This window comes from Lissotriton helveticus, chromosome 10 (genome assembly GCF_964261635.1).
Source record: "Lissotriton helveticus chromosome 10, aLisHel1.1, whole genome shotgun sequence".
NCBI lineage: Eukaryota > Metazoa > Chordata > Amphibia > Caudata > Salamandridae > Lissotriton > Lissotriton helveticus.
The window spans coordinates 1,001,271,986-1,001,299,135 of record NC_136071.1 but is presented as its reverse complement, the minus strand read 5'-3'; the positions used below and the strand labels follow the sequence as shown (position 1 = coordinate 1,001,299,135).

The following is a 27,150-nucleotide window of genomic DNA, read 5'->3' as shown; positions in this document are numbered from 1 at the left end:
TTCATAGCTTCAGGGCTTACCACAGGGGTGACTTAAAAGGAATTTTTAAGCCTATCAATAGGTTGATTTCGGCAGGTCAAAATGTCACTTCAAAACTGCACACACAGGCTGCAATGGCAGCCCTGAGACAGGTTTGCAGGGCTACTTAAGTGGGTGGCACAACAGGTACTGCAAGCCCACAAGTAGCTAGAAAGCAATTTTAAAAGATAAATAAGAAAACATGTGTGATATATTTTCTCAGAAATCCTGATTTTTTTCAAATCAAAGTTCTCTTTATTTTCTAGATAAGTTCAGAATATAACAATATAAGCCTCAACTCAAGGTCTGATTGTTATTTCCAAATGTACAGAGTTCGTAAATAGAGAGGAGGCTAAGTGCTTGGTATAAACAGGATGCTCATTATAGAAAATACAAACACATACCCTCCACAGAACAAAACAAGTTTCATAACCCACCCCCCTCCCCCAACTTAACTTACAAATAAAAGTATTGTACACGGGAAGGTAATAAAACCAGTAGAAGATTGTTTCCTGTGAGATATTGCAGTTTGATTCTCAACCATATTGGGCCATCATGTTTATCTTTCCAGCTTTCCACGAGTACTATGGGGGAGATTTACCAAGATTTTGCACCTTGTTTGCATCACGGTGCAAAATCTTTTTTCCTAATTAACTTTCTGGAAATAACGTAAAATAAATGCATTGCGCTGCCTTCCATTACTTTGCGCTATGGGGGCGTACCAAGGGTGGTGCATGGCTGTTCCCATGCAATCACCCAAGATTTCCCACGCTAAAACCAATTTACTAAAAACAGTAGATTTAGTTTAGCGTGAGAAAAGTGCGCGATTTTCCACTAGGTGCCAGGAAGGAGAAATGCTTTCATTTCTCCTTCCTTTTTTGACTTTGCAAGCGTGCTGCACTGTGCAGGACATATGCAAAGTAGGAAAAGCGTTGCGTCATGCCTAGCATAGTATTTTGTATAGGAAGGGTAGCCGTCCTGTACAAAACCTATGCTGCACGCTAAGGAGTGTGCATGGCGCATGGCAGCTGGCATCAACTCCGGAGCAAGGGAAAGGGCCGGAGAGAACCATATCTTTGAAAATATGGCGCTCTCCTGCTCCCTCCCTATAGCGCAATGCAGCACAGCCTCGTGGGGGGCTGCAATGCGTGGCGTGGAGATTTTGTAAATCGTCCCCTCAGTGTTCAAAATTGGAACAGGTGTAGGGCCCTCATTCTGGCACCACGTGCAGACCTTTCGAAAGATAGTTCACCAATGGACCCCAAACATATTCAAAGATCTTATAAGAGTCTAGTAGGATATCTGCCATACGTTCCACCGTAACCACCCTCCATAGCGTTGCGTGCCATTGCGTCTAAGAGGGGGCCTCCACTTGTTTCCATGCTGCCGCCACTGCCATTTTGGCTGCCTCTGGCATAACTACATAACCAATTTTTATCAGTTTGTCTGATACCGAAGAGAACCATCCCTTAACCCCCAAATCCCCTTAATCCGGGGTCATCCGAAAGCGGGTACCCCAGAAGTTGCACCAATATTTTGGACCAAAGGGGGGATATCTAAGGGCAGTCCCACCAGATGGGTTTAAAGTCGCCCTGCAGCCCAACGCCCCTCCAACAGAGATCAAAGTTGGTCCTGGGAAATATTTTCTTATGTTTGGTGGGGTAGAGATACCAACCAAATAAACGTTTGTAATGAGGCTCCCTGAGACCAATCAAATGATGAAACCTGGGTATATCCCTCACCAGTCCGGACAATTGAGCCTCCGTAATAGGGCCCCCTAGTGTGCATTCCCAGGGTTCTATTTTTCATGGCCTGGGGGCGCATAGTGTGTCAACCAACAGGGTGTCGAGGAAAGAAAAGGTTTCCCTTGTATCACCACCTCTCCTTGCAAAGTGCTCAATAGGTGTTAGGACCCTTGTGGCAGCTTCACGAAACTCTGGTTGGAGTACCCAATGTTTAAGCTGATTATAACAGAAGTGTTCCGTCGGTGGAAGCTGAAAATCTTGGGTACAGTTTTCAAAGGTGCGGATATCCCAGTTATGAAATAAGTCTGAGACAGTGAGGCACCCCCGCCCTCCAAGCTTAAAAGGGTCCTATATGTAATGCGGGAGGAAATGCTGGATTAAAATGGATTGGAGTTAGAGGAGAGGGAAAGCTCATCCAAGTCTCTCATCTAGTTACCTCCTACCACAGTTATCCATGTAGGGGTACTCGGGTATGGTTTTGGGGGTCGATCTGCTTTTAGTTTCCACAGTAAGTCCCAAATATATTTCCCTACTACAGCTCTGTCCATGAGGAGCCAGTGTTTGTCTGACTCGCGGGCGGACCACTCAGGAATTACTCTCAGCTGTGCAGCCTTGTAATATAAGTTAAAATCAGGGAGCGCTAGACCCCCCCGAGGATAATTTGCAGGAAAGGCAGGCCCTCCCCTTTTGCCATATAAAGCAGATTATTAATGAGTGCAGGGTCAAGAAATAGTTCCAGTCTACTCTTTTGGAAGTCCCTGAAATAAATTCAGTAGTTTAGGCAGAACTGTCATTTTAATGGCATGTATTCGTCCTGACCAGGTGTGGGCGTGGGAGTAGGGACGACCTTGACACCAAGTAGTGGGATTAAAGAAGGTTTTGTTTTTATAGGTTTTGGGGGTTTTGACATCAGAGTCTTTCTATGTTTTAGAGTAAGTCTTTCCCGGGCAAATCCACTGGAGTCCGTGGTTGTTGTCTTCTCCGGTTCAAGTTGAGGGCAGGTGGAATGGATTCAAGGGTTTCTCCGGCTCCGGTACATGGAACAAAAACCACAAGAGAGGGAAGCCGTTAGAATGCAAACCTCAACGAGTGTTGCACCACGAGGGTCCAGGGAAGTGAGGGTAACCCAGTGAGACGAGCTTAACCTCTGTACAGTGCTCAGTGATCAGGGAGGGGGAGGAAGTGAGGTACCGGGGAGGAAAAAGGAATACGAAGGGAGGGTAACTACAGAGGGAAGGAACAAACCGGGGGCGTTTGTACACTATTTACACGCTGTCACTACGCCTCCCCACCCAGGCTGCCCAACGCCGCCGTACCTGGGAAAGCCACACTCCTCCCTCGGGAGTGTGGCACGGCGGTCCACAGGGTCATTGGCCTCCTGGCTTTACTCCGTCCTCCGTCTCGCCGCCTCTCCCGTGTTCTTCCTTCGGTCTGCCTCCTTCCTCGCCTTCTCCGCTTTCGCCACGCTTCTCCTTTCCGCTCTCCTCCAGCTGGTCTTCCTCCGAGGTGCTTGCACACCCGGCGTACATGACTTCCTGTCTTTTGTCCAATCCGGACATTCTGACGTCTGGCGGGGGCGTGTTCTCCTCCTCCGTGGTATACGCCCAATTAAAGGAGCCGCTGTAGTTGTCCTCTTTGTCGGGTCCGCTCTGTCCGTCATTCCATCGTTCTGACTGCAAAGAAGGAGGGGGTGCAGAGTCAGTGTGGTACGGTTTCCACCATTCACGAGTGCCCTGAGCCCCTACTGCGTTACACTCCTCCCCCCCTGGGTTCGCCCGTTCGGGGAGGACTGGCATCCTAGAAAGAAAGTCGGCATTCCCATTGTCCCTTCCTTTCCTATGTAGTACCGTAAAGGCAAAGGGCTGTAGGAAGAGGAACCAACGAAGGATACGGGCATTCTGGGATCGGTTTTTCTGCATCCATTGCAGGGGGGCATGATCTGAGTATAGAATGAAGGGCTTTCCCTCCAAGTAGTACCGCAATTTGTCCACAGCCCAGCGGATTGCCAGGCACTCCTTCTCCACCGTGGGATACTTGTGTTCCCTTGGGTGAAGTTTCCTGCTCACGTAGAGAATCGGATGTTCGACTCCGTCATCCCCTTCCTGGGACAACACCGCACCGATGCCTGTGTCTGAGGCATCGGCAGCCAGGGAAAAGGGTTTCTCGAAATTTGGAGGAATGAGGACTGGACTCGTAGTGAGGGCTGTCTTCAGGGACTGGAATGCAGCCCAGGCCTCTTCAGAGGGAGGGTTCGGAAGGGTGTTTTTGACGTTTTTCTGTAGGAGGTCGGTTAGAGGGCCAGAAAGGCTAGAAAAGTTCTTAACGAATCGCCTATAATAACCAACGAGGCCTAGGAAAGCACTCAGTTCTCTCTTCGTTGAAGGAAACGGAGTGTTGGTTATGGCTCTAATCTTCTCCTCTTGAGGGGCTATCACGCCCTCCCCTAGCATGAATCCTAGGTACTTTACTTTCGAGAAAGCAGCTCTTGATTTCTTCGCATTCACATGTAAACCGGCTTCCCGTAGGGCCGTCAGAACCCTGGTCAGGTGTCCCATGTGTTCTTCCCAGGTGGTACTAAAGATGACGATGTCGTCCAGATACACTGAACTGTACTGGGTGTGTGGTGCCAACACTGTGTTCATCAACCTTTGTAAGGTGGCCGGGGCCCCGTGGAGTCCAAAAGGTAGAACATTAAACTCAAAGAGCCCATCCTCAGTCGCAAAGGCGGTTTTGTGTCGGTCCTCCTCTCTTAGGGGCACCTGCCAATACCCCTTGGTCAGGTCGAGTGTTGTAATGTACCTGGCTTCCCCTATCCGTTCAATTAATTCATCTACCCATGGTATAGGGAAAGTGTCAAAAGAGGAAATGGCATTCAGCGCACGAAAGTCCATACAAAAACGGGTAGACCCGTCGGGCTTCGGAACCATGACTATGGGGGACGCCCAGTTGCTTTTCGACGGTCTTGCCACTCCTAGCCTGAGCATATCCTGGATCTCCTTCCTTACATCCGCCCTTTTTGCCGCAGGTATGCGATATGCCCTCTGTTTCACCACCTGTCCTTCTTTTGTTCTGATTTGGTGCTCGGCCAAATGGGTACACCCCGGGGTGTCCGAGAATATCGGAGAAAAAGGGCGTAGTGTCAACAACAACTCCTTTCTTTCGGTGTTACTCAATTCGGTATTTACTGGAAGGTGTTCCAAAGTAGTGGTGGTGCTACGGGAGGGTAACGCCAAATTGGCGGATCGAGGGGGCCTTCCAATCCACCGTTTGAGGAGATTTATGTGAAAGGTTTGTCTCCGGGTGGGAGTGATTTGTAGCCGGTAGGTTGTTCGCCCGATGGTGTCTATTACCCTGTAGGGACCCTTCCATTCGCTCCTAAACTTTTGGGTAGAAGACGGTAGGAGCACAAGGGCCCAGTCCCCCTTTTCAAGGGTCCTCCACTTCTTGCCTTTATCGTAGTACTGTCTTTGTTTACCTTGGGCTCTTTTTAAGTTTGAGTATGCCAAGTCCCGCAGCTTCCCTAATCTGGATCGCAACTGTTGGGTGTAGTCTAGTAGGTTTCTTTGTTCGGCTGCTTCCTCCCTTTCCCAGGCATCCCTTGTTATTTCCAGAAGAGTTCTCGGCTGCCGACCGTACAGGAGTTCAAACGGTGAAAACCCCAAACTACTCTGTACTTGGGATCTCACTACATAGAGGGCCAGGGGTAGCATCTTGTCCCAATCCTTATTTTCGGCACTTAACAGTTTTTTCAGGGTTGTTTTCAACGTCCGGTTATACCTCTCTACGAGGCCGTCCGTTTGCGGATGGTAGGCGGACGTTCGGATGTGGTGGAGGTTCAGCAACCTACATACCTCAACCATCATCCGTGAAACAAAGGGGGTACCCTGATCCGTTAGGATCTCTCGGGGAAACCCCACCCGTGAAAACAGCTCTACCAGTTTTTCTGCTATGTTCTTTGTGGTTGGTGCGCTGAGGGCGAAAGCCTCTGGGAACCTTGTGTTATAGTCTATAACCACCAGGGCATAGGTATGTCCTCGCGAAGTGCGAGGCAGGGGACCAATCAGGTCCATCCCCACCCTATCCCAGGGGTTGCCTATTATGGGGAGTGGTTGTAGGGGAACTGCTGGAGGTCTGGTCAGGTTTTTCTTTTGGCATACCTCACATTGATGACAATATTTTTCGGCCTCCTTGTAAATCCCAGGCCAAAAAAAAAGACGTAAAAATGTTTTGCGTTGTTTTCTCAGTCCCACTATGCCCAGCCGTAAGGTGGGTGTGGGCGTAGAAAAGAATCTGCTCCCTGAACTCTTTTGGCACTACTAGCTGGGTTGGGTCCCCCGCTTTACCTTCCCGATATAGCAAGTCGTTTAAAATACTGAATTTGGGATACCCTGGAGCTGGAGAGGCCTGAGAGATATGAGCTGCCTCCCAAGCATTCATGAGGGTTGGGTCATTGGACTGAGCAAACTTAAACCCCCGGTCCAAACCCAAGGCTCGGTCGACAGGTATGCATTGGCAGAGTGGTCTTTTAGTTCTCTTTCAAATAAGGTGAGGAAGTCAGGGTTATCCACTCCGATTATCAGTTCCTCTTATAAAGTCCCTACCACCCCTACTTTTACTGAACAGGGCTCTCTGCCTATTGGGTGCAAGGTTATGCGGGCCATGGGATAGGGTTTGACGTCACCGTGCACGCATCTAATGTAAACGGTGCCCTCCTGTCCTATCTGGGAGGGGCTCAACAATCTTTCTTGGATGACTGACTGCCTACATCCAGAATCTAGTAGGGCTTTTACTTTTCTCTGATTTACCCGTACCCTTACATAGAATGAAGGTCCCATTTCCGCGGCATACATCACGGCTTTGGGTATGTAGCCAACCTCCATGGGTTCCTCTGTGGTTCTTTTGTGGGGGCACATCCGGGCTATGTGTCCCCACTCTCCACACTCAAAACATTGGGGGCCCTTCATGACAGGGGGTGCTTCCATTCGATAGGGTCGTGGTTTGAACTGTTCCAGGACCGGTTTCTTTTTTTCCGGTTTGGTAGGAGTCTGGTTGGGCTTGCCGCTCTTGTCCGTGTCCCAAGGGAATGTTCGGGGCGCCGCTCTATTGTAGTTGGAGGCCATCTCTATAGCCTGGGCCGCGGTTAGCCCGGGATGTTGCCGTAACCATCTCTGGGTGCCATACGGCAAGGCCTCCATGAACTGTTCCAGGATGATGCAGGACATGATGTCCTCTTTACTTCGCGAGTCAGGTCTTAGCCATTTCTCGGCGGCCATCTTGACTCTCAGGTACATGGTTTTTGGATTCTCCCCGGTTACCCCCTTCTCCTTTCTGAAGCGGAGTCTATATGCCTCTGCGTCCATCCCCAGGTGATCTAGTATCACCGCTTTTATGTCGGTGTAGGAGGAGGTTCCAGCGTGGTTGGCCACCTGATAGGCCGCCTGAGCCTCTCCAGTCAATAACGGGGCTAGGAAGAAAGGCCATTTGTCCTCTGGCCATCCACACGCCCTAGCTGCGCGTTCAAAGTTTAGCAGGAAGGCATCGGGGTCTTCCCCGGCTATGTACTTCTGCAAGGCCACTCCAGATGGATGTGGGCCGACTGACCTGGGTATAGGTGGGCCTGGGGTGTGTACGACCTTTTGGAAACTGTCCAACTGCTGGGTCATTGATGTACGGAATAGTTCTCGATCGGCATCTGCCGTGGTAATCTGTTGACTGATTGCCCATTCCAATTTTTGTTGCCCTTCGATGAGGGTTTGAATTACTTGTTCCATGGCCATGGTCGTTTCCTGAGGGGTAAATCCCACTTCTGACACCAGTGTGGCCGTGGGAGTAGGGACGACCTTGACACCAAGTAGTGGGATTAAAGGTTTTATTTTTATAGGTTTTGGGGGTTTTGACATCAGAGTCTTTCTATGTCTTAGAGTAAGTCTTTCCCGGGCAAATGCACTGGAGTCCGTGGTTGTTGTCTTCTCCGGTTCAAGTTGAGGGCAGGTGGAATGGATTCAAGGGTTTCTCCGGCTCCGGCTCCAGTACATGGAACAAAAACCACAAGAGAGGGAAGCCGTTAGAATGCAAACCTCAACGAGTGTTGCACCACGAGGGTCCAGGGAGGTGAGGGTAACCCAGTGAGACGAGCTTAACCTCTGTACAGTGCTCGGTGATCAGGGAGGGGGAGGAAGTGAGGTACCGGGGAGGAAAAAGGAATACGAAGGGAGGGTAACTACAGAGGGAAGGAACAAACCGGGGGCTTTTGTACACTATTTACATGCTGTCACTACGCCTCCCCACCCAGGCTGCCCAACGCCGCCGTACCTGGGAAAGCCACACTCCTCCCTCGGGAGTGTGGCACGGCGGTCCACAGGGTCGTTGGCCTCCTGGCTTTACTCCGTCCTCCGTCTCGCCGCCTCTCCCGTGTTCTTCCTTCGGTCTGCCTCCTTCCTCGCCTTCTCCGCTTTTGCCACGCTTCTCCTTTCCGCTCTCCTCCAGCTGGTCTTCCTCCGAGGTGCTAGCACACCCGGCGTACATGACTTCCTGTCTTTTGTCCAATCCGGACATTCTGACGTCTGGCGGGGGCGTGTTCTCCTCCTCCGTGGTATACGCCCAATTAAAGGAGCCGCTGTAGTTGTCCTCTTTGTCGGGTCCGCTCTGTCCGTCATTCCATCGTTCTGACTGCAAAGAAGGAGGGGGTGCAGAGTCAGTGTGGTACGGTTTCCACCATTCACGAGTGCCCTGAGCCCCTACTGCGTTACACCAGGATAAATACATAGGGGGCAATCTCTTTAGGTCCATTCTCTGTTGCTGCAGTAAGGGTGAATAATAGGCAAGGAATAAATTGTTAACCTTGGGAGTATTCCTAATACCTGAATAGGTTATGTCGTGGGTCGCCCATTTGAAAGGTATCGACCTACCCACCCGCTCCATGTCCTCTGGAAGGACTATTAAGTTGAGCAGGTGTAATTTGGTCAGATTAAAGTGAAACCCCGCCACTCCTTCGAACTGGCGCAGTTCCACTAGGGTAGCTGCAACGGAGGTGTGAGGTGAGGCAGGGCACTACAGCATGTCATCTGCAAAGGGTGACATTTTATGCTCTTCAACTTCAGATTGGATTTCTTGTATCTGTGGATTCTGGCCTACCATGGCTGCCAGTGGCTCGATGCTCAGGGCAAACAACAGGGGGGAAAAGGGACTTCACTGGTACATCCCCCTCCTGAGGGGAAATACCATAGAGCTAACCCCATTGACCAACAATCTTGCTGTGTGTGCCGTGTAGTTGACTCTAATCATAGTTAGAAATCTGTCCTGAAGCCAAACTCCCTCACAGTGTTGAAGAGAAAGGAAAAGTCCACCTGATCAAAGGCCTTTTCAGCCTCTAGAATGGTTGGTACTGACTGTTTGGAGACCTTTTCGATAAGGTGGACCACCATTTTAATATTGTTGTGTTTTTCCCTGCCCTTAATAAACCCAGATTGATCTGGATGAATTAAGTCTGGAAGTAGGTCAGCCAGCCTGTTGGCAAGGATTTTGGAGTATAATTTAACGTCTAGGTTTAGTAAGGTGATTGGGCGGTAAGAACCGGACTGTCTCAGGTCCTTGCCTTGTTTGGGTATGAGAGATACCAGTGCTTCACTTATGGAAGCAGTGACCGCTTCTGTGTCGGCCATGTCACTGAACAACGAAACCAAGTGGGGGAGTTAGGCAGGGCTGTGTCCTGGCTCCCTTCCCTTTTACCCTTTATACGAACGGGTTGGAAACAGCTATGTTGGAAGGGGTCCTGGACCTCCCTTATATTGGTTCTCGGCCAATACCGGCCCTCCTTTACGCCGATGATGCCGTGATTTTAGCTAGAACACCTTTAGAGCTTCAACACAGCGTAGAAAGATACCGCAAATTTATGGCTGCCCTGGATCTTATGATTAACATTAAAAAACGTTTGTAATGTATTCAGGTACGGGACTTAAGAAAACAAGGGATATTTTTATTGAGAACACAAATTTGGAAAGAACAAACACATACCCGTATTTGGGGATTTTAATAGATAAGAAGTCTTTGTGGATTGAGGCAAGGAAACTATTGTTTTTTAGGGCTACAACTGCCCTGATAGCATTTGCACAAAGATTAGGCAAAAGGTCAGCACTTGAAATGATTAAGATATTTAAAGCTAAATACATAAGTGTAGCATGTTATGGGGCAGGAGTTTGGGGACATGAGAATGTGGATGCTCTCCAGAAAATCGAGAACAGTTTTCTGAGATATTTACTTGCTCTCCCACAAAGTTCTTCGACTTTTTGTTGCCATTTAGAATTGGGTATGGCATATATTTCAGACATCATTAAACTCCAACCAATTCTTTTATGGCACCGTGTCTGGACGTCCCCAAAAACTGAATTATCCCGAAACTTTCTCAGTGACTGGCTCTTGCTCGAAAACAGATACAAGATTAACTGGCTTGACTATGTAAAAAAATATTTTTAAGACCTGGGCTTGGAGAAATATTATCTGTTTCCTTTAACTTTATCGGAAGTGTCAAGAAGTTCTCTTAAAAAGACCTGTATGTCATATGAAAGGAGAAGAGGAAGAAAGAGAGCGAGTGAGCTGTGCCCTGCCTGGACCTGGTCATCACAGATCGGCCTCTGCAACAGGCCAATCCCATTTGCTGATTAGCCCAACAGTTCAAGAAGCTTTATCCCCCCCTCTCCCAGCTGGGGAGGCCTTTGAAAGTTCTATGACCACCGTCAGGTGTAGAGGCAAGTTTCTGCAGCATTTCTTGCGCATCTTTTGATGAGATTGGGTCCGCCATTATCTGTTTTCTTTGAGCCCTGGTGGGGAGCCTGCTGGTCCGCCAACCTCGTTGTCTGCCGCCCACTCCGAAAGAGATGAGAGGCTAAGAAGTTGCGACACCTCCTGAAAATCAGTGACTTGATGGAGCTTGTGTGGAAGTCAAATGCCAAGCCAAAGGGATATGTCCGTCTACATTTGATGTTTTCCTTCTAGAGCTTGTCAGTAATTGGCCTGAGTTGTATATGTCTCACCAGTGTAGCTGGGCCAATGTCCTGGAAGATGGAGCAGGACATTCTTTGGAAGGAGACCTTGTTGGATTTTTGAGCTGCTTGAAGAATCGCTTCTTTCACTTTGAAGGAGTGCAGCTTGACCAGCACAACCCTGGGATGGCGTTTTTCACCCGGCGTAGGGGGGCCCACCCTGTGCACTCTTTCAAACTTCACATTCAGTGTTGTCTCACCGAGTAGCTCAGTGAAGAGACTTTGAGTAAAGGCCTCCAGGCCCGGCCCCTCCATGCCTTTCTGTTGATTCTGAATACGCACATTGTCTCTTCTCGACCTATTTTCGGGTCCTCATTTTGCATAAGTGAGGTCTGAAGTTGACCACTAAGAAGGTCACTCGCGGTCTCCAAAGGCTCTGAGCAGCCTTCCAGGTCCTGCACTTTAACTTCCAGGTCCATGGTCCTCGTGCAGACAGCATCAACATCTTGTTGGAGAGTCGTCAACTGGGTGTTAATGTCTGAGCTAAGTGCCTCAAGGGAGAAGGTTATGACCTTCCATTCTGGTTGACGTCTTGGAAGTTCCGAGCGTCAACATTCTGCTTTTTAAATGATGACAAGGGGAATCGAGGAATAAAGTTATTATGAGTACTCCTTAGTCATTTTTAGTACACCACTTTCTCATCTCTTATTTTTCGTTGCGCTGCACTTTTCACTCCTTTTTGCCTATACCCCTTTGATCCTCTCACCTTCTCAAGTGAGTCTCTGGACGCCAGCAAGGACTGTGTAGGGTGACCAGTCAACCCGTAGTCCTTCTTTGTGTCAAGGTTTTTCCGATCAATTCTCAAGATCGGTTTTCCTTGATCAAGATTGTACCAAAACCCAGATGATGAATGACATTGGGTGATTGATGGGTCTTGGCAGCAGGATATCTCGCTCCCACTCGGAACACTGGCACTCTAGTTTTTGCTCCGTTTAGCTGACTCACTTCTCTTTCACTTCTTTGTGTAGACCCAGGGTGTTCTGTAGTTGATTATATGTGAATAGGGGATATTCACCCTGCAGGTCTTTAAAATCATCCCTAAGACCCCCCAGTAGTGTGTTGTATGATAGAAGGCTATGTCCGCCTTCAGCTCCTCTCTCAGTTCTTTTTTTAAATCCCTTAAAAAGGCCACAAAATCATCCTTGGTTAGGGCCATGGTGTCCGACAAGTATGGGTCAGGAGGTGAACCTTGGCGTTCCGCGGCAGAGAAATAATTGGAGACCATATTGCTTTGAGCCTTCTTAAAAGACTTTGATGAGATACTCAATAGTAGTATTGTCCCAGAGAATCTCTGCAGTTACTCAGTTTGTGGCTGCCATGTCCGCGCACGAATGAGAGTAGCCCCCCGGGAAGATATTGCTCACATTCAACAGCGGTATCTGAGCGAGCGGGCCCCAGATGCACAGGCCAGGGTAATTGTAAGACCATGCCAAACTTGCAGCTTTAATTAAGTTCCTGTATGGTAGCACAGCTCTTTGTGAAGATTAGTATTAGAAAAGTGGTGAGACAGCCTACATGATTGTCCTGAGGCACAGGCCACTGCTGCCGTATACAAATGACCGCATGCACTGCCTAACCTATCTCGCCGCCATCTTGAAGTCAGGCATGTAGGGGCACCACTAGGCCTCTCTTACCAAGGGGGCAACCGGCTGCGGAGTCCCGCCGCCAATCCGGCACTCACTGGGCCGTGAGGAAGGCAGCCAGCATGTTCAGCCCAGTCCAGGCCCGACATGGCTCGGCCCGGACCCGCTACAGCCCCAGAGCATCAAAGCTGCCGCACAGCCACCGAACATCCCGGTAGGCCTTCAAAGCTCCTAGACTCCTAGACTCATGGCTGCCACAAGCACTTCTCATCAGTGCTTATGTTTCGTTTTCACACTCAGTGGTAAGCGGTCACCACGCTTCATTACACAGCATGGCAGCCACTTCGGGTGCTGGTTGGGGCATAGGGGGCTCTTCGGCACCCTCTGGGACCCTCATGTTGCTGCCTTACTCCAGCAATCATGCTTTAAAGAGCTCCTCACAATTAGATGACATGTTCTGCTTCCACCTATTTGTAGCTGTAAAGACAGGAGTTTCCTCAAGGCCTTACGTGAAGGACAATGGAAAGGAAATGACAATGTTATTGTAAGAATATATGCCATTGGTACTATCCCTCCCTCACAGCCGTCTCTCGTGTTAGAATGAGCAGTGGAGCTGACACGGTTTGCCACGTGCCGTGTGAAAGAGCCCAGCGGTGGTGCCCACAGCCTTTCCACCTGTTAACTGAAGGTATCCCCCCACGGCCTGGGCTTTAGAGTCATCGCCTCTAAACCAGGACTTGGCGTGTCTGAATCTTTAAAAACCATAGGTCAGACAGATTGTCAGCAGAGTGTGTAGAAACGTCACACCGCTTTTCCTCCAGCCTCACAATGCTGCTTCTGGAAGTGTTTCCCTTCTTTCTCTCTACCCTGGTCATTTTCTCCCTCTGAGTGCTCACCGACCCCTCCACAACAGAATGCAACACTCGTCTGTGTTTCAAGATTGTGTGTACGTACCTTGTGTATCAGCATGAACTCATGTTTTGTGGTGGTGGTGGCTTGTGTACTTTTTATTTTCCTTCTGTTAATTGTGTCCTGCTTCAAATGTTTGCACATGGACACGAACGTGGTTTTTATTGTTGACAATCTAATTGGATTCTAGGTGTTCAGCTAAAGGAGCCTCAAGGCTGAAAGGTTACATACACCTCAATTTTTTTCTTAACACTTGTTTGACAGAAGAAAGAAATCCGAGTAACCATTGTGAAAGGAAATTATGAATAACTTTTAAAGTTTAGAAGAGAATTCAGTTGCTGAAATTAATGAATGAATATCACTGGCCGATAAAATAGTTTACAAGTTTACGGAAAGGCTATCAGTGTTTTCTGATTTTTGCAGTTGAATTTAATGGTTGACCCTTTCCTTTCAGCTTAGGCAATGTTCCAGAAAAGTCCCTGATATATTAACGATTTTATAAATTATTATTCTAGTACACACCCTGAGCTTAGAGGAAAATGAACATCTAGGCCTGACAAATATCAGGCTTTTGGCAACAGTATATATATGGCTCATGTTTGGCATTTTTGATGTTTTTTTAGTTTAATATAATGCTGTTTAGAAAATGTCAATAGTAACACCTACTTCAGAGATTTACACATTTCATTGTGTTCTGTTTTTATTTTTTCTTCACTTGCCAGTTTGTACTTTATGGGTTGCAATTCTCCTTTGGCACCAGACTCTCACTGTGGTGTAGAGAAATACTTGCTTGATTTACTGTACCTGTGGCAGTATTGACAGGACCATTAAAAATCTGCTTACCTCATATGGTGTAACAGGGATGGTTTACAGTTTAGATAATGGGAGTGAGTGTTGGGAATGCAAGCAGTTCCCTTTGTAAAGACTCCAGCAAAAGTGGGGCACAGTGGTAATATAATAGCTCCCAAACCGAGGAGTGCAGGTCAGAAGCAGGAAAGAAAAGGGTGTTGACAATTCACTGTGTCGTGACTCCCAAAGCTGTAGACTGGCTTCATCGCTGAAGTGAAAAACTAAAATGGTCCTTACTCACAGTTTGTTCATTTGTGCACGCAAATACTCATAGGGTGATGGGTGGATTGCTTAAAATAATCTAACCACTTGCATTCGCTCTGAGTTGTGCATGCAAATCAGACAATTTTCTCATTGGTACTCTGGCTATGACCCTGTAGGAATAAATGTGTGACCTGCTGCTCAGACACAGAATCATAAACATTACTGTTGTAAGTAGAATTTAAAATGATACTTGTGATGCTGGCAGATGCGGTGTCTCCTTGTAAACTGACTAACATCTCCGCTTTCTTTGCAGGTAAGTACTGGAAATCAGTGAAGAAATGTTCAGTGCCATCGACTGTTCTTCACTCAGACTTCCAGAAGCGAGACAGAGAGGAGAGTGAGACAGTGTCAGCCATGGCCTCCCTCTCAGTGGATGTGGAACAGGGAAGCATCAGGTATGTTCTACCTACAGCCTTGGAGATACATCACCAGTAATATTTTATGTATTTTTGTTCATGGTGAGAATATTTATACCACTGAATCACCAACACTTAATGGCATGAGCAGAGTAGAATGTACTGCTAGGGTAAATCCTGGTTATATAGATTAGATTTGAGGTTTGCCTTAAAAAACACTAATTTTTTTAAAACGACAAACGACCTCATTTTAGGATCAGGGTTGTTGGTGTCACACACTGAAAGGGCTATTGCTAGAGAGACAGAGCCTTTCAAAAATTTGCACCGATACTGAAGGGTACAAGTGCACCTGACATTTTCCTTCTCAATATGATAACCCTTTTATTTGTATGTGATGCGCAATTGCCCAAATTTGTAATTAGCCACTAGGTAGAGTTTGCAGGTGGGGGTACCATGTAGAATATGATAGTTGGAAATGATTGGCTACAATCTGCCTTGAAATGGAAACGCTTAAAAGAGATTGTTTTGACTAGAAAAGACGGAGATTATGACTAGTAAACACAGAAACAAATCAGTGTAGAAAACATCCAGTCCTCCGAAATCAAGTGATTTGGCAACAAGTTTCTGATTCTATTTTGTATCCTCCATAAATGAACCAGACATACATGAATTAAAAAAAAGAATCTATCAATATAGAAAAACCATACATTTCAGTTCTAAGCTGTGTGTATACCAATGTATAAAGTTACCTTTTTAGGGTTACTAAACTGCTCCTTTGCAGTGGCAATTGCGAATTCAAAAATGTCCCTTATCCTGCATAAAAAGCACCCACTCTACAGATGATAGGTGTAACCAAAAAGGTATTTCAAAAGCAATCCTATGCACTCTGAAAGTTACAAATAATTCTTAAGCACCCACAACATGGAACGCAATTGACAGAAACTTTATGAAACTAACAGTATTTTTGGAGTGAGATGTAAGATATTCAAATTTGAATGAGAAATACAAACCTAACATTAAGGTAGATGATAGAAATAGTTGCCGATTTGTGTTGAAGAATATGAAATAGCCTGAATTTTATTGACTCAATTTCCCCTAGTTTGGGTAAAACAGCTGTTTTCCTGCTAACTTGCCAGTGACTCATTGACCACTGGAGAATGAATGACTCATTGACCACTGGAGAATGACTCCTTGACCACTGAAGAATGCAGGATAACATAATGTTGGCATCTTTTTTCACAAATGTAGGCAGCCTAATAGAAATTCCTTAAATTACATTTATAAGAAGTGTTTTTGCCTTCGAGAAAGCCTCTTATTTTGTGTATGATTTCCCTGAATCCTGTTCGTGACCGCACTTAAGGGACATTTGGGGTTCTTTATAGTGCAAATGTTATTGAAAACGATTGCAAAATAGTGATGAATTTAACCTGCATGGTTATTGACCGAAAAGCAGCTTCTTTTTCAAGTGTGGTGCTCTTTTATTAGGGTTGACTTGGCAGCAAAGCTGACGTACTATTACCAGTTATTAACAAGCATTGGCATAGCCAATAGGTCTTGCCTTAGGGATCTTATAAGTGTTTAGCCATGCAACAGTTGATGTTGTTGCACCAAGGATAGTGTGCTTCATAACTAAATACTTATAAGGTCCCAAAAGTGAGACCTAGTGGCTATGCCAATGCCTGTTTTGTTCTTGTGGAGCCCGCACACACACGGAAACGCACACACGCGCTGCTGTGATTGTTGAGCAAACAGCCTCTCAAGTTTCTTAACTCTTAAAGGAAACCCCATCCCTTCCACCCTCACGCCGGAATCCCCCTCTGGTAAAGAGCGCCTGGGAGGAATAGGAGAGAGGACCTGCCCTCCCCTGGCTACCCAGCACATCACACCTTCACAGGTTCATTTAGCTGCGTTTTTAGGTTTCGCCTGTCGAAAGCTGCACAAGCAGCCTTTCGCGCAGGCGAAATCTAATGACTTACACTGTGTGGCTTTGTTCCGCCCTCTCTTTCCATTGGCTAGCTCCATAAATGGAGGCTAGCCATTGGAAGAGAGATCTGCTCGTCATTCTGCGAGCAGATTCGTGGGCGTTCCGGCGATTTTTAGGCTTTTCGCTACGTCATGCGGCTGTGGGCGTGTTTTTTTTTTGGGGGGGGAGGTTTTTTTGGGTCATTCCGGCGACCGCCGCCGGAAGAAGTCGTCATTGGTGAGTGCTTGCTGTCCTGTCTTCCCCCGCCCCCCCTCCTGCTGTCCGTGTGCCCGTTCCCACCCCCCCTCTCGCTGTCCATGTCTCCGACATTGTAAATGCTTGTTTTTGTTGTTGTTCTAAAGGCCTGAAACGGCGGACGGGGGCAGCGGAGCTCAGAGGACTGTGAAGAGAGACGAGCTCGGGTTCATGTGTGTGCATGTGGTAACGAGTGCTGTCACGTGCCAGCATAGTAAAGAGAGCTGCGTTTCGTTCCTCAGTCACCCTCTCCGAAGTGAAAACCCTAATTTCCGGCTTCTATTCTTCGTTTCTGCTACACTCTTTGCGGTATGTGTTTGGTTTTTCTTTTGTTCATAGGCCTGTAACGGCGGACGGGGGCAGCGGATCTCGGGGGACTGTGAAGAGAGACGAGCTCGGGTTCATGTGTGTGCATGTGGTAATGGGTGCTGTCACGCGCCAACATAGTAAAGAGAGCTGCGTTTCGTTAGGAGGGAAAATGTGCGTGAGAGTATTGTTTGCAATAGGACTATTTCCATCTACGGCTCGTCTGTACTTTTGTTTAACTTAACCCTATCATACCTTTTGTCTGGCTGGAGAGCCCTGCCTCACGAGTACTAGCCCCAGTTTCTCCCGCATTGCGTCCCCCTCATTCGTGGTTTTCTGTCGTCCTCTGCCCATGAAGGGGCCATATGGGGATTGCCACGGCATTAAAGACACGGTGTGCTGTGGTCTTTCAGCGATTGTCGTCACACCAAAGCTGTGGATATACTCTACACCAGGGCTTTATGTGTGCCGGGTCCTGCCGGGGCTCAGCACGGCAGTTTTAAAGAGCAGGTGCCGAGACGGGTCCCTATCGGGCTCTTAATTTTTGCCCTCACCCTTAGGGTGAAAATAATATTAACTCTGCAGCAGTGCCACCCTTCATTGCCTTTGAGGTCACTTCTAAGAGACTCGTTTTAGTTCTTTCACTGCCTCATCATTTCAGAAGGGAAGCGTTCTCAGTACTGTTTACAACGAAGCCATAGTTGATGCTTGTTTTATAAAACTAACAATCAGTGGCAACGCCAATAGTCCTGGTTTGTTATGTGTAATGTTACTTGTTGTATCTTGATATCTGCATGCAATGACCGAAACAACAAAATATCAGTCCAGCGGCACATTATGCTAAGCACAGATTTTTAGTTTAGGGGTGTTTAAGCCGCGCCTATAATCCATAGGCCACGCCCCTTTGAGATACTCCCCAGTTTTTCATCACACTTAAATCCCTGCTCTACATCTTGTATTCCGCAGGCCTCGTGCGGTAACCTAGTAAGAGGCCTTTATGCAAGGAAGGAAATGTCTGACCGGTGAAATACGCAAAAGGGTAGAGTTAGGTGAGAACCTCTGGGACCCGTGCCTCAGCCTCTTCACCTGCTGCTCAACCTAAAGCAACGCACCATATCGTACTATGCACCACCTGAACCACTTGCTGCCTCTGCTAGAGGAAAGAGTGGCCGCTAGTACGACTTTGCATCTCAATCTATGCTCCATTACCACACAAGCAATCCCCCTCCTTATTGGCATTTTTAAAATCTTTCTATCTTCTAGTGGACAAAACAACAAGGTGCCATGAGTATCATGTTTTTGGTCTGGTCAAAGACACATCTCTTTGCTTTACAGACCTTTTGTTACAAATTCACTAAAATGTATATAGAACGCACTTTAGCTCTGCCTCAGAGTAGTAATTCTCGCTTGGTTATTTTTGTGTGAACCACGTGCTAGCCTTCATTGACAGAGGCGTTGCTTGATTAGTAAGATTAGGGGGAGTGGGTGAGCTTCAGATTTCCCCATAATCACGCTGGCATATAATGTTAAAATATATTACATGATGGCAGGACTTAAAGAGGGGCATTAGGGGCAGTGGAAAGAGAGATGGATGTGGGTCGGTAGGGGGACTAAGTAAGGGGAAATAGTATTTTGTAAAATAACCAAATCATTTTAGGGCTTTCAAAACTGAGATGAGAATTTGTGTTTTTGTCTGTGTATGCATGCAAAAATCCCAAGTGAAATCTGACAGACACCTCACCATAGCCGACTGAAAGCACCTGTACCCAACTGCTAGGGAGTGCTAGGGAGTGCTAGGGAGTGCAGAGTGACTGCAGAGTGCTAGGGAGTGCAGAGTGACTGCAGAGTGCTAGGGAGTGCGAGGGAGTGCAGAGTGACTGCAGAATGCTAGGGAGTGCTATGGAGTGCTAGGGACTGCAGAGTGACTGCATAGATTAAGCTAATGGCAATGTAAATGACAATGCCATTTATTTATCTGTTTTCAAAACCAACACATAAATACAAATTTTGTCATTTACAATGCCAATAGCTCTAACTTTTCCAAAGGCGAAACCATTGCATTGTAAATGCTTCTTTATTATTAAATGAAAAATACCGCAATTAAATGGAATTCTGCCTTTTCTGACTTCCCAATCCACCTACAGTTATGCTTTATTTTAGGTGTACCTGCCAACGAAGTAAATTTATCGGGTTGCATTGAAGCAGTTCACAACTCCATTCAATTGATCGAGGTTCATTCAACCCGAGCTGAGCATGAACATTTACAAAAGTTGTCTCTAGGCACTCTACAACGGGTGTGCGAGATCTCGAACGGATAGGAATGTCTTTATGGCTTTTGCTGGGGAATGAAATATGTCAAGCTCTTTGATGTACGGACACAACAACAACAGGCTACGATAATTTTTATAGCGCCTGGTGCCTCAGAAATGTTGCTTTGTAGCGCTGTAAAATAACGGAACTGCTACTCTGAGGGCCCATTGTACAGTTCTTGGAAGAACAGACTCAGACCCAGTAGTCCTGGTATCCAGGGGCTCGCGGGAGTCTCACTGAAGTGAAAGCACCCCAGTCTATCATAGTGTGTGCTTGCTTTCCCCGGTCACTAAATTAAACACATTGAAGCAGTTCACAACTCCATTTAGTCGATCGAGGTTCATTCAACCTGAGCTGAGCATGAAAATCTACAAAACTCAGCCTATTTACGGACTCTTCTTTATATCGCAATGATTTCAAAGAAGTCATCTCTAGGCGCTCTACAACGGGCGTGCAAGATCTCGAACGGGTATAATGTCTTTATGCCTTTTGCTGAGGATTGAAATATGTCAAGCTCTTTGATGCACGGACACAACAACAAGAGGCTACGATAATTTTTATAGCGCTTGGTGCCTCAGAAATGTCTGAAGAATGGACTCAGACCCAGTAGTCTGGTATCCTGGGGCTCGCGGGAGTCTCACTGAAGTGAAAGTACTGCAATCTATCATGGTGTGTGCTTGCTTTTCCCCTGTCACTAATTTAGACACACAAGAACATACATGCTCTTCAGATCACTTTACATTAGCAATTAGTTTGGGTTACACTTAGAAGAAGTGTTGCGCACTATCGGAGACATTAACTTTGACTGGGCCGCAGTGGCGCACTTTCTACAGTATTTGTCGTGTACCTGATAGTATTTGTCATGTCATCATAATGGGGTTATCTTTTAACCCTAAACCAGTGGCACAGCCAATACTGCTTTTGCAAATGTTCATTTTCCTTTAGACTTTTACTCAAATGCACTCCTTTCAATTCCATGTTCCATTCGCTCTTTCACTGTAATCTTTTGAATCCACATGCAAGTGACTGCAATTTCCTAAAGTTTCTCATGTTCAAGTGGGCCATCCAAACCTCTTCTTCAAAAACACGTACAAAGGCTATTTCCATCAGAAGCAGTTTTATTAATATCCAATGCATTTCGAGCCTCAAGGGCCCTTCGCCAGGGACAACTGAAATTAACAATGAGATGTACATTACAATCTTAAAAATACGCAATTTCATTGTATTCTATATGTATGCTAATTGCACTCCATATCATAAATATAGACGCCTTAAACCCACATTAAAATTGCTGCATTTTTCACTAGACTGTAACAGTTTACTCTCTATGTATATGCATGTCACCATTGCGTTCAGTCAAAGACTCCGAAATCCAGTTACCTCTATCTCATTTTAAACCTCAAACTCTGCCACCTCACGTGTTCCATTAACCCGAAATGTATTCCTCCCTGCTCATCGATCACCGATCTCATCCATTTACCTCGCCTTATGTAACGGCCCTGGTTTACATCCCTGCTTTTCCTCCCCTTCATACATTTTTCCGCCCACTTCCTTTCTTCTTAATCCCCCATTCTTTCCCTCCCTACTCCTCATTCATACCATCTCCTTCTACAAACTAACTCCTCTCCCCTCTGCCTACTCTCGAGATCAACCCTCTGTAATCTACACCCAAGCTGCAGAAAAACGACCCACTTCTTCTTTAAAACCCACTCATACCTGCTGTTAAAAACTCTTCTTCCTCACATCTTGCACCCGAAGATTGACTAGGCGTTTTCCCCACCACCATTTAAACTGAATCTCTACCCGTCCCCTTTCTGTCACGTGATGTTATCTCACCTGCCTAGCCCAAACTGCATGTTATTATGATGGTGTTTAGTAATAACGTGCAGTTTGGGCTAGGCACGTCACTAGTGTAAATGCGCGCATATAGGATGATTTCTTAGGGTTAAAACATGAGAAACTTTAACATTAAAAAAGGTGTTTAACCCGATTACTTATGATTACTTATGAAGTATTTGTCATGTACCTGATCAACCGGAACCTCCACTTGTGTATTTTCATCTTTGTGAACTTCCGTTGCTCCCCATGTTTCAGATCTCTTATCGCCATCATTGAAAATGCCGTCATCTGCAAACAGAATTGGGGTGTAACAGGATACTGAATGCCTGTAGACGCTAGGGCATATCTGGCGTTTCCTTGCAGGAGCGAGCAGCAAGGCATAATATTTGCTAACAGATGTCACCGCTGCTCGCTCCTGCAAGGGAAACGCCAAATGAGCACGAGTACCCATAGATAGCAGTGCCAAACATACACGAGTATTAACAAAAGTGCTGAGCGATGCCAAGAGTTCTCTCTAAGCAGCGCTTGCGCGCTGCATAGGCAAGACCTAAAAATATACATAGAGTGGGCTTCGCGCCACCCAGAGCCTCCTGCCCTCTCACCTCATGCTGTTGGCTATTCAGTGAATCATTCCACGTTACAAGGAAGTGCTTCTATTGGAATTCCTGATACATTCAATCATCATATTTAATTCTGAATCCTTTTTATGAATTTGGAGCAGAAAGCAATCATTCTGCTACTTTTTCCCCAGCATTGGCAAAGCCAGTATAACAAACCTTAATTTGACAAACAGTCTTTGTGCATGCAATGCATCTTAACAGCATTTGCAAATGCCTTTGTTTACCTTAAAGCCAGACCTATTGGCTTCACCACTGCTTTCGTTAATGGCTAGAGTAAACCATGGTATGTTTTAATGTTCATAGTAAGCACCAAAGGAATGACAAAAAAAGAACTAAAGGCCTGATTTAGAGTTTGGCCGATGGGTTACTCCGTCACAAACGTGGCAGATAGCATGTCTGCTTTATTACAAGTGTCATAGGCTATAATTCAATTGTAACAAGGCAGACAAGATATACTCAATATTTGTGATGGAGTAACTCGTCCAACAAACTATAAATCAGTCTCTAAATCAATTTAGGGTACAGCAGAAATCACCTCTCGAGTACAGTGAAAGAATGGTATTATTCTGAAGAAAGATAACTTTTTTAAGTTATGAAAAAGTAATTTAAACAACAGCATATTTGACCATGAATCTGAGTCATTTGTTAGCATGCCATTGGTGATGTAAAAAGCTACCATAAATTGAAACGGCCTTACTGTATCTTTTCATAAGTCAAAAAAGAAAACGCTTGCAGCAACATCATTTTCACACAAAATAATTCTCCCCCTGCCATCATTATATGGTGCTACCTACTAAGGAAAAGTTGTAATCATATGCGTTGCGGTAATGCCTCATTAAGGACCAGGTCAACATTGATGTCACACTGGCCAAGGCATTGTAGAGGGGTATATTTTTTCTTCCTCTCACTACTTGGTGGATGATATGCATACTAGCTTCATTTAGACTCCTGTCACTTGAATACTCTGTACTTAAAAGGGGAAATAGGTTGTTGGAAGGTTCATACTCAAAGAAGACCTTTACTGGTTGGTTCTGGCCACAGCCAACTCTATCTGCCCGCAAGGCCACATGCCATTGTTTTTTCAATAAAATCCCCTATCACTGGTATTGGCTTTCCTGTGATTTTCATGCTTTGAAATTTCTTGGATGCACTGTCCATTAAGTCAATTTGCTGGTGTTTATATGAAGCCAATGGTGTTTCAATTATATTTTGATCATGGGGCATTGTTCAACTTGGCGCACTCTACAGGGGCACCCCCAAACTTTTTGCCTTTACACCTCCTGCTGTTGTGAATCTATCTAGGACCCTAATTAAATATCCCCGATTCATGCCCTTTTGTGGCTATAACGAAACATATCCTTATAAAGGCATAAGAATCATGTCCATATTTAGTCATAGCCAATGCAGTCCAAATACGGCAAGGCTACTCCCATAGACTCCTAGAAAGTACAACGCGTTCTTTAAACAAACCAAGCCTCCAGCAGCCCGGGAATTCCCCCTGCTTTTGTTTTGATTTGCACAAGAACTCCTGGAGTCCAGAAAGAACTGTAAGTTCTTAGTGACGTCTTATGTCCAACCTTACGTCAAACCCGGCACCTTCCAGGTATAAATATACCAACGTTGCCTTAAGCAAACACACGGTGGTTTGGAGCAGAGCGGCTATCTACTTGCCCGACGCCCAGCTGATGTGAGTGCCGAAGGAAGCCGACCCTCCCATTTGACGCACTGAGAGAGACGCTGTCTTTTCTCCTGCCTAGAAATTCCAGCTCTGTTGTTTCCAGTCAGCCTTGCGGGTGGCTGGGAGATCGAGTCCTGAGAGAGAGATACAAGACCTCCTTCATTCTAGAACTAAGGTACGGAGCTGAGTAAAACCTTAAGAGAATTCTTGATTCAGATTCTTGGCCAAAACCAACTTAACTTAAACTGCAACTTACTTACTCCTTCCCACGTATTATGCTTATGTCAGGTACACCGGGGTAGGCGTATCTTAGAAGCACCAGTTGAGTACGTTAGTCAATGTTTTTATGTATGTATATATTTTATCCGTTTTAAAGTATCATATGGCTAAGAAACCATATCAATGCTTTTACAGTATTATTTCATAATACTACTTTTACTGTACGCACTTTACTTCATGATAAGTATTGCAATTGTGGCAACTCACTTCTCTTGCATGAGAAAGAGGACTGCTCAATAAATAACACCTTTTATTGAAAACGCCCGTCTCTCTATTTCTCTGCACTCTGGTGAAACTAAGTATGCACGATTGACTGAGTGAAATAACTGTCTATTGTTTTCACACGACTCTAGAGATATACTCTTTATTCTGAGGGAGCAAAGTTGTCATGTTTATGCGGTTGTCAGAACCTACTCCCTTCTTGTCTAATCAGGAAAGTTAACTCCTTCCTGTTCATTCGAGAAAGTTTCTGGTGACCTCTGAGCTAGCTGGCAAACCTAATTAAGTCTAACATAGTCAGTAGAGACCTAGATGACCTCAGTCCTACGTCTAAACTGCTGTTTATGTTATTCCAATGCGCAGAGCCTATTGGGAATATAGGAACTACACTATATGGCGCCCAACGTTTGGTAAGGCGATAATCTAACGCAAGACATTAGAGTAACTCAGTCGTGCTTTTTCACACAGACCCCTTTTCCCGTAAAAACTCAAATAGACGTCTGGAGTGGGTAAAAGGTTAATATCCGCCGGAACTTAGTAGGAAGAGATTCTTATGTATTAGTTTTTGGTTTTGTCAACGTTGAAGGATACAGTGTTCCAGAATATTGTGCACCTAATCTTTGTTTCCTTGAAACTTGATCTGCGACAAAAAACTTTCTGTCAGTAAAATGCCGGAAGGTGATGAAGAAAGAGATGTTTTAGCATCTCAACTGTTGTTAGATGACACAACTCTCCAACAGAGTGACCCGAATGCTATAATCATTCCGGTCAATGTAAGAAGAACCATAACTCTTAAACTTATAGAAAATGGACTATCATCGAGAGGTGGTACAGTCATATTTGCGGTAGAGGCCCATGAATATCGGCAGACAGAGGTATTCTATTCATGGATACAATTTCCAGCAGCAAACGCTGTGACACAAGATTTTCACTATTACAAAATAGAGGAACCTCCGGATGAATACGCTCCGTTCGAGGACGTTGAAATCCCACTAACTTACCAAGAGCACCTGCTCTGGTTTAATGGCGCCCTAAAACATCAAAATCACATTACCAGGCTCGGTCCACTAGGTAGACCAGGAGCCACATGGCCGGTTCCAGCCAGCTACACACCACATCCAGACATTTAAAAAATTTCAGACCGGGAACTTTTAGCTCAGCTAAAACAACTAATTAAAATACATAGACAATTGGTCCAATATGTCATACGGACTTCAACAGTCCAACCAGCAATAAAAATTCCACAGCACACCCCTCACCAGGGGAACACAAATAAAATCACACTCCAGAATATACAATCAGCCATTGGCAAAATACCCGCAAAACGGGAACAAATTCCATTCTGGTTAGCTCAAAAAATCACTCAAATAGAGGCAGTATTTCCTGATACTACACCTCATGAGAAACTGATTTCTGACTATCTGCCTTCCAATGGGGATCGCACCACATGTGGAGGACTGTGACACTTGGGGCACAGTCTTTGCTTCGATATACACAAAAACACATGGTTTTTCCGTCCATGGCGGTTATACCAGACGTACTAAGACAGATTCAAAATGAATACGGTCCAGAACCTGCTTTAACTCTAGGTATGAAATTACTGAAAGACTTTAAGCAAGTCTCGGCTATATTATTAGCCAACATAGAAGGAGAAGCAGCATCTGTGGCGATCCACCAGAAATTGAAAGAAACAGATATAGCAGAACAACCTTTTGAACTGGCCAGAATCATAGAAAAATCCTATGAAGAACTAGGAAGAGATAGTTTGGGTGGGAAACCACTAAAACCGCAACTAACTGAAAATCCTGAAAAAACATTTATTAAAAATAATCTGAACACTCCAAAAAAGAGTTGGGAGGGTAATAAACAATCCACTCCCAGAGAAAAACGGTTTCAGTCCAGAGGAAGGTCTCCTCAACGGAGAGATAGATCTCCAGAACGAGGAAGCAAGTCTCCCCAGAGGGAGCCCTCTTAGAAAAGATAATACCTTAGAGATAGGGATAAATTGAGAAAACCTGACAGATATCAAGATATTGATACACGTCCCTCTCGATCTTTTCAGAATTCCTCACAGAAATCAGAAAGAAGAGGACGGTCAGAACACAAAGAAGAGCACGTCAAGTCCAAAGACAAGGAACCTGCTCATCAAAGTAAAAAATTACAATTTACAAAAAAGAAGGTAGCTAGTATTAAAATAAAACATGCCGAGGATTCTGAGGACACAACTGAAAAACGGAGAGTGGGCCCAGACAATGCTAGACAGCGCAGCAGAAGTAACCATAGCTCGCAAGATCCTGATGAATCTTCTGGAGACAGTGGACACTAATGAATACATTCAAGTGGAAACTGCAGACACCAGAGTCAGCAAACCCCATAAATTATATGAAATAACATTGCGTATAGAGGGGGATAAATTTAGGAAAATAAAGGGTCTCTTTTGGGATAACCTTTCGAAAGGCTATGATATCCTTCTAGCTGAGAGAGACTGGCCACCAGAGTTTGTCAGGGAGTGCACACATGGTGAAGAAATGATTATGCCTGCCTTCTCAAATCATATTCCAATTCATAAAAAATACACATTTGCAAGAAAATGGGCAGTGGCCCAAGCTCCTGCATTATATAAAAATCATGTAGAATGGGATGAGGATTGTCCTCACCATTAAATCCAGTTAAAAAAGCAACCTACTGCCCAAAGGCAGTATCCTGTTAAGCAAGAAGCTAAAAAGCAAGTCAGGGAGATCTTAGATCAACTTGAATATCAGGGGGTGATTGAAACATGCACCTCACAAATGAACAATCCTTTGTTTCCTGTCTCCAAGCCAGATGATTCATATTGTCTTGTTTTGGACTACAGACACTTAAACTCATGCTGCAAAACATTTGCAGTACAAAACTCACACAGTGCAGCACTAATGAATA

General features: G+C 45.6%; 1 protein-coding gene across 1 annotated transcript in view; it reads left to right on the top strand.

The window, feature by feature from the left end:
• Window positions 1–27,150, top strand: part of HDAC9 (histone deacetylase 9) — a 2,824,806-nt gene that overhangs the window by 2,736,950 nt on the left and 60,706 nt on the right. Inside the window, exon 25 of the mRNA XM_078663676.1 lies at window positions 14,660–14,801. Within this exon, the coding sequence (XP_078519802.1) occupies window positions 14,660–14,801 (142 nt within the window). The remainder of the gene's footprint in view (window positions 1–14,659; window positions 14,802–27,150) is intronic.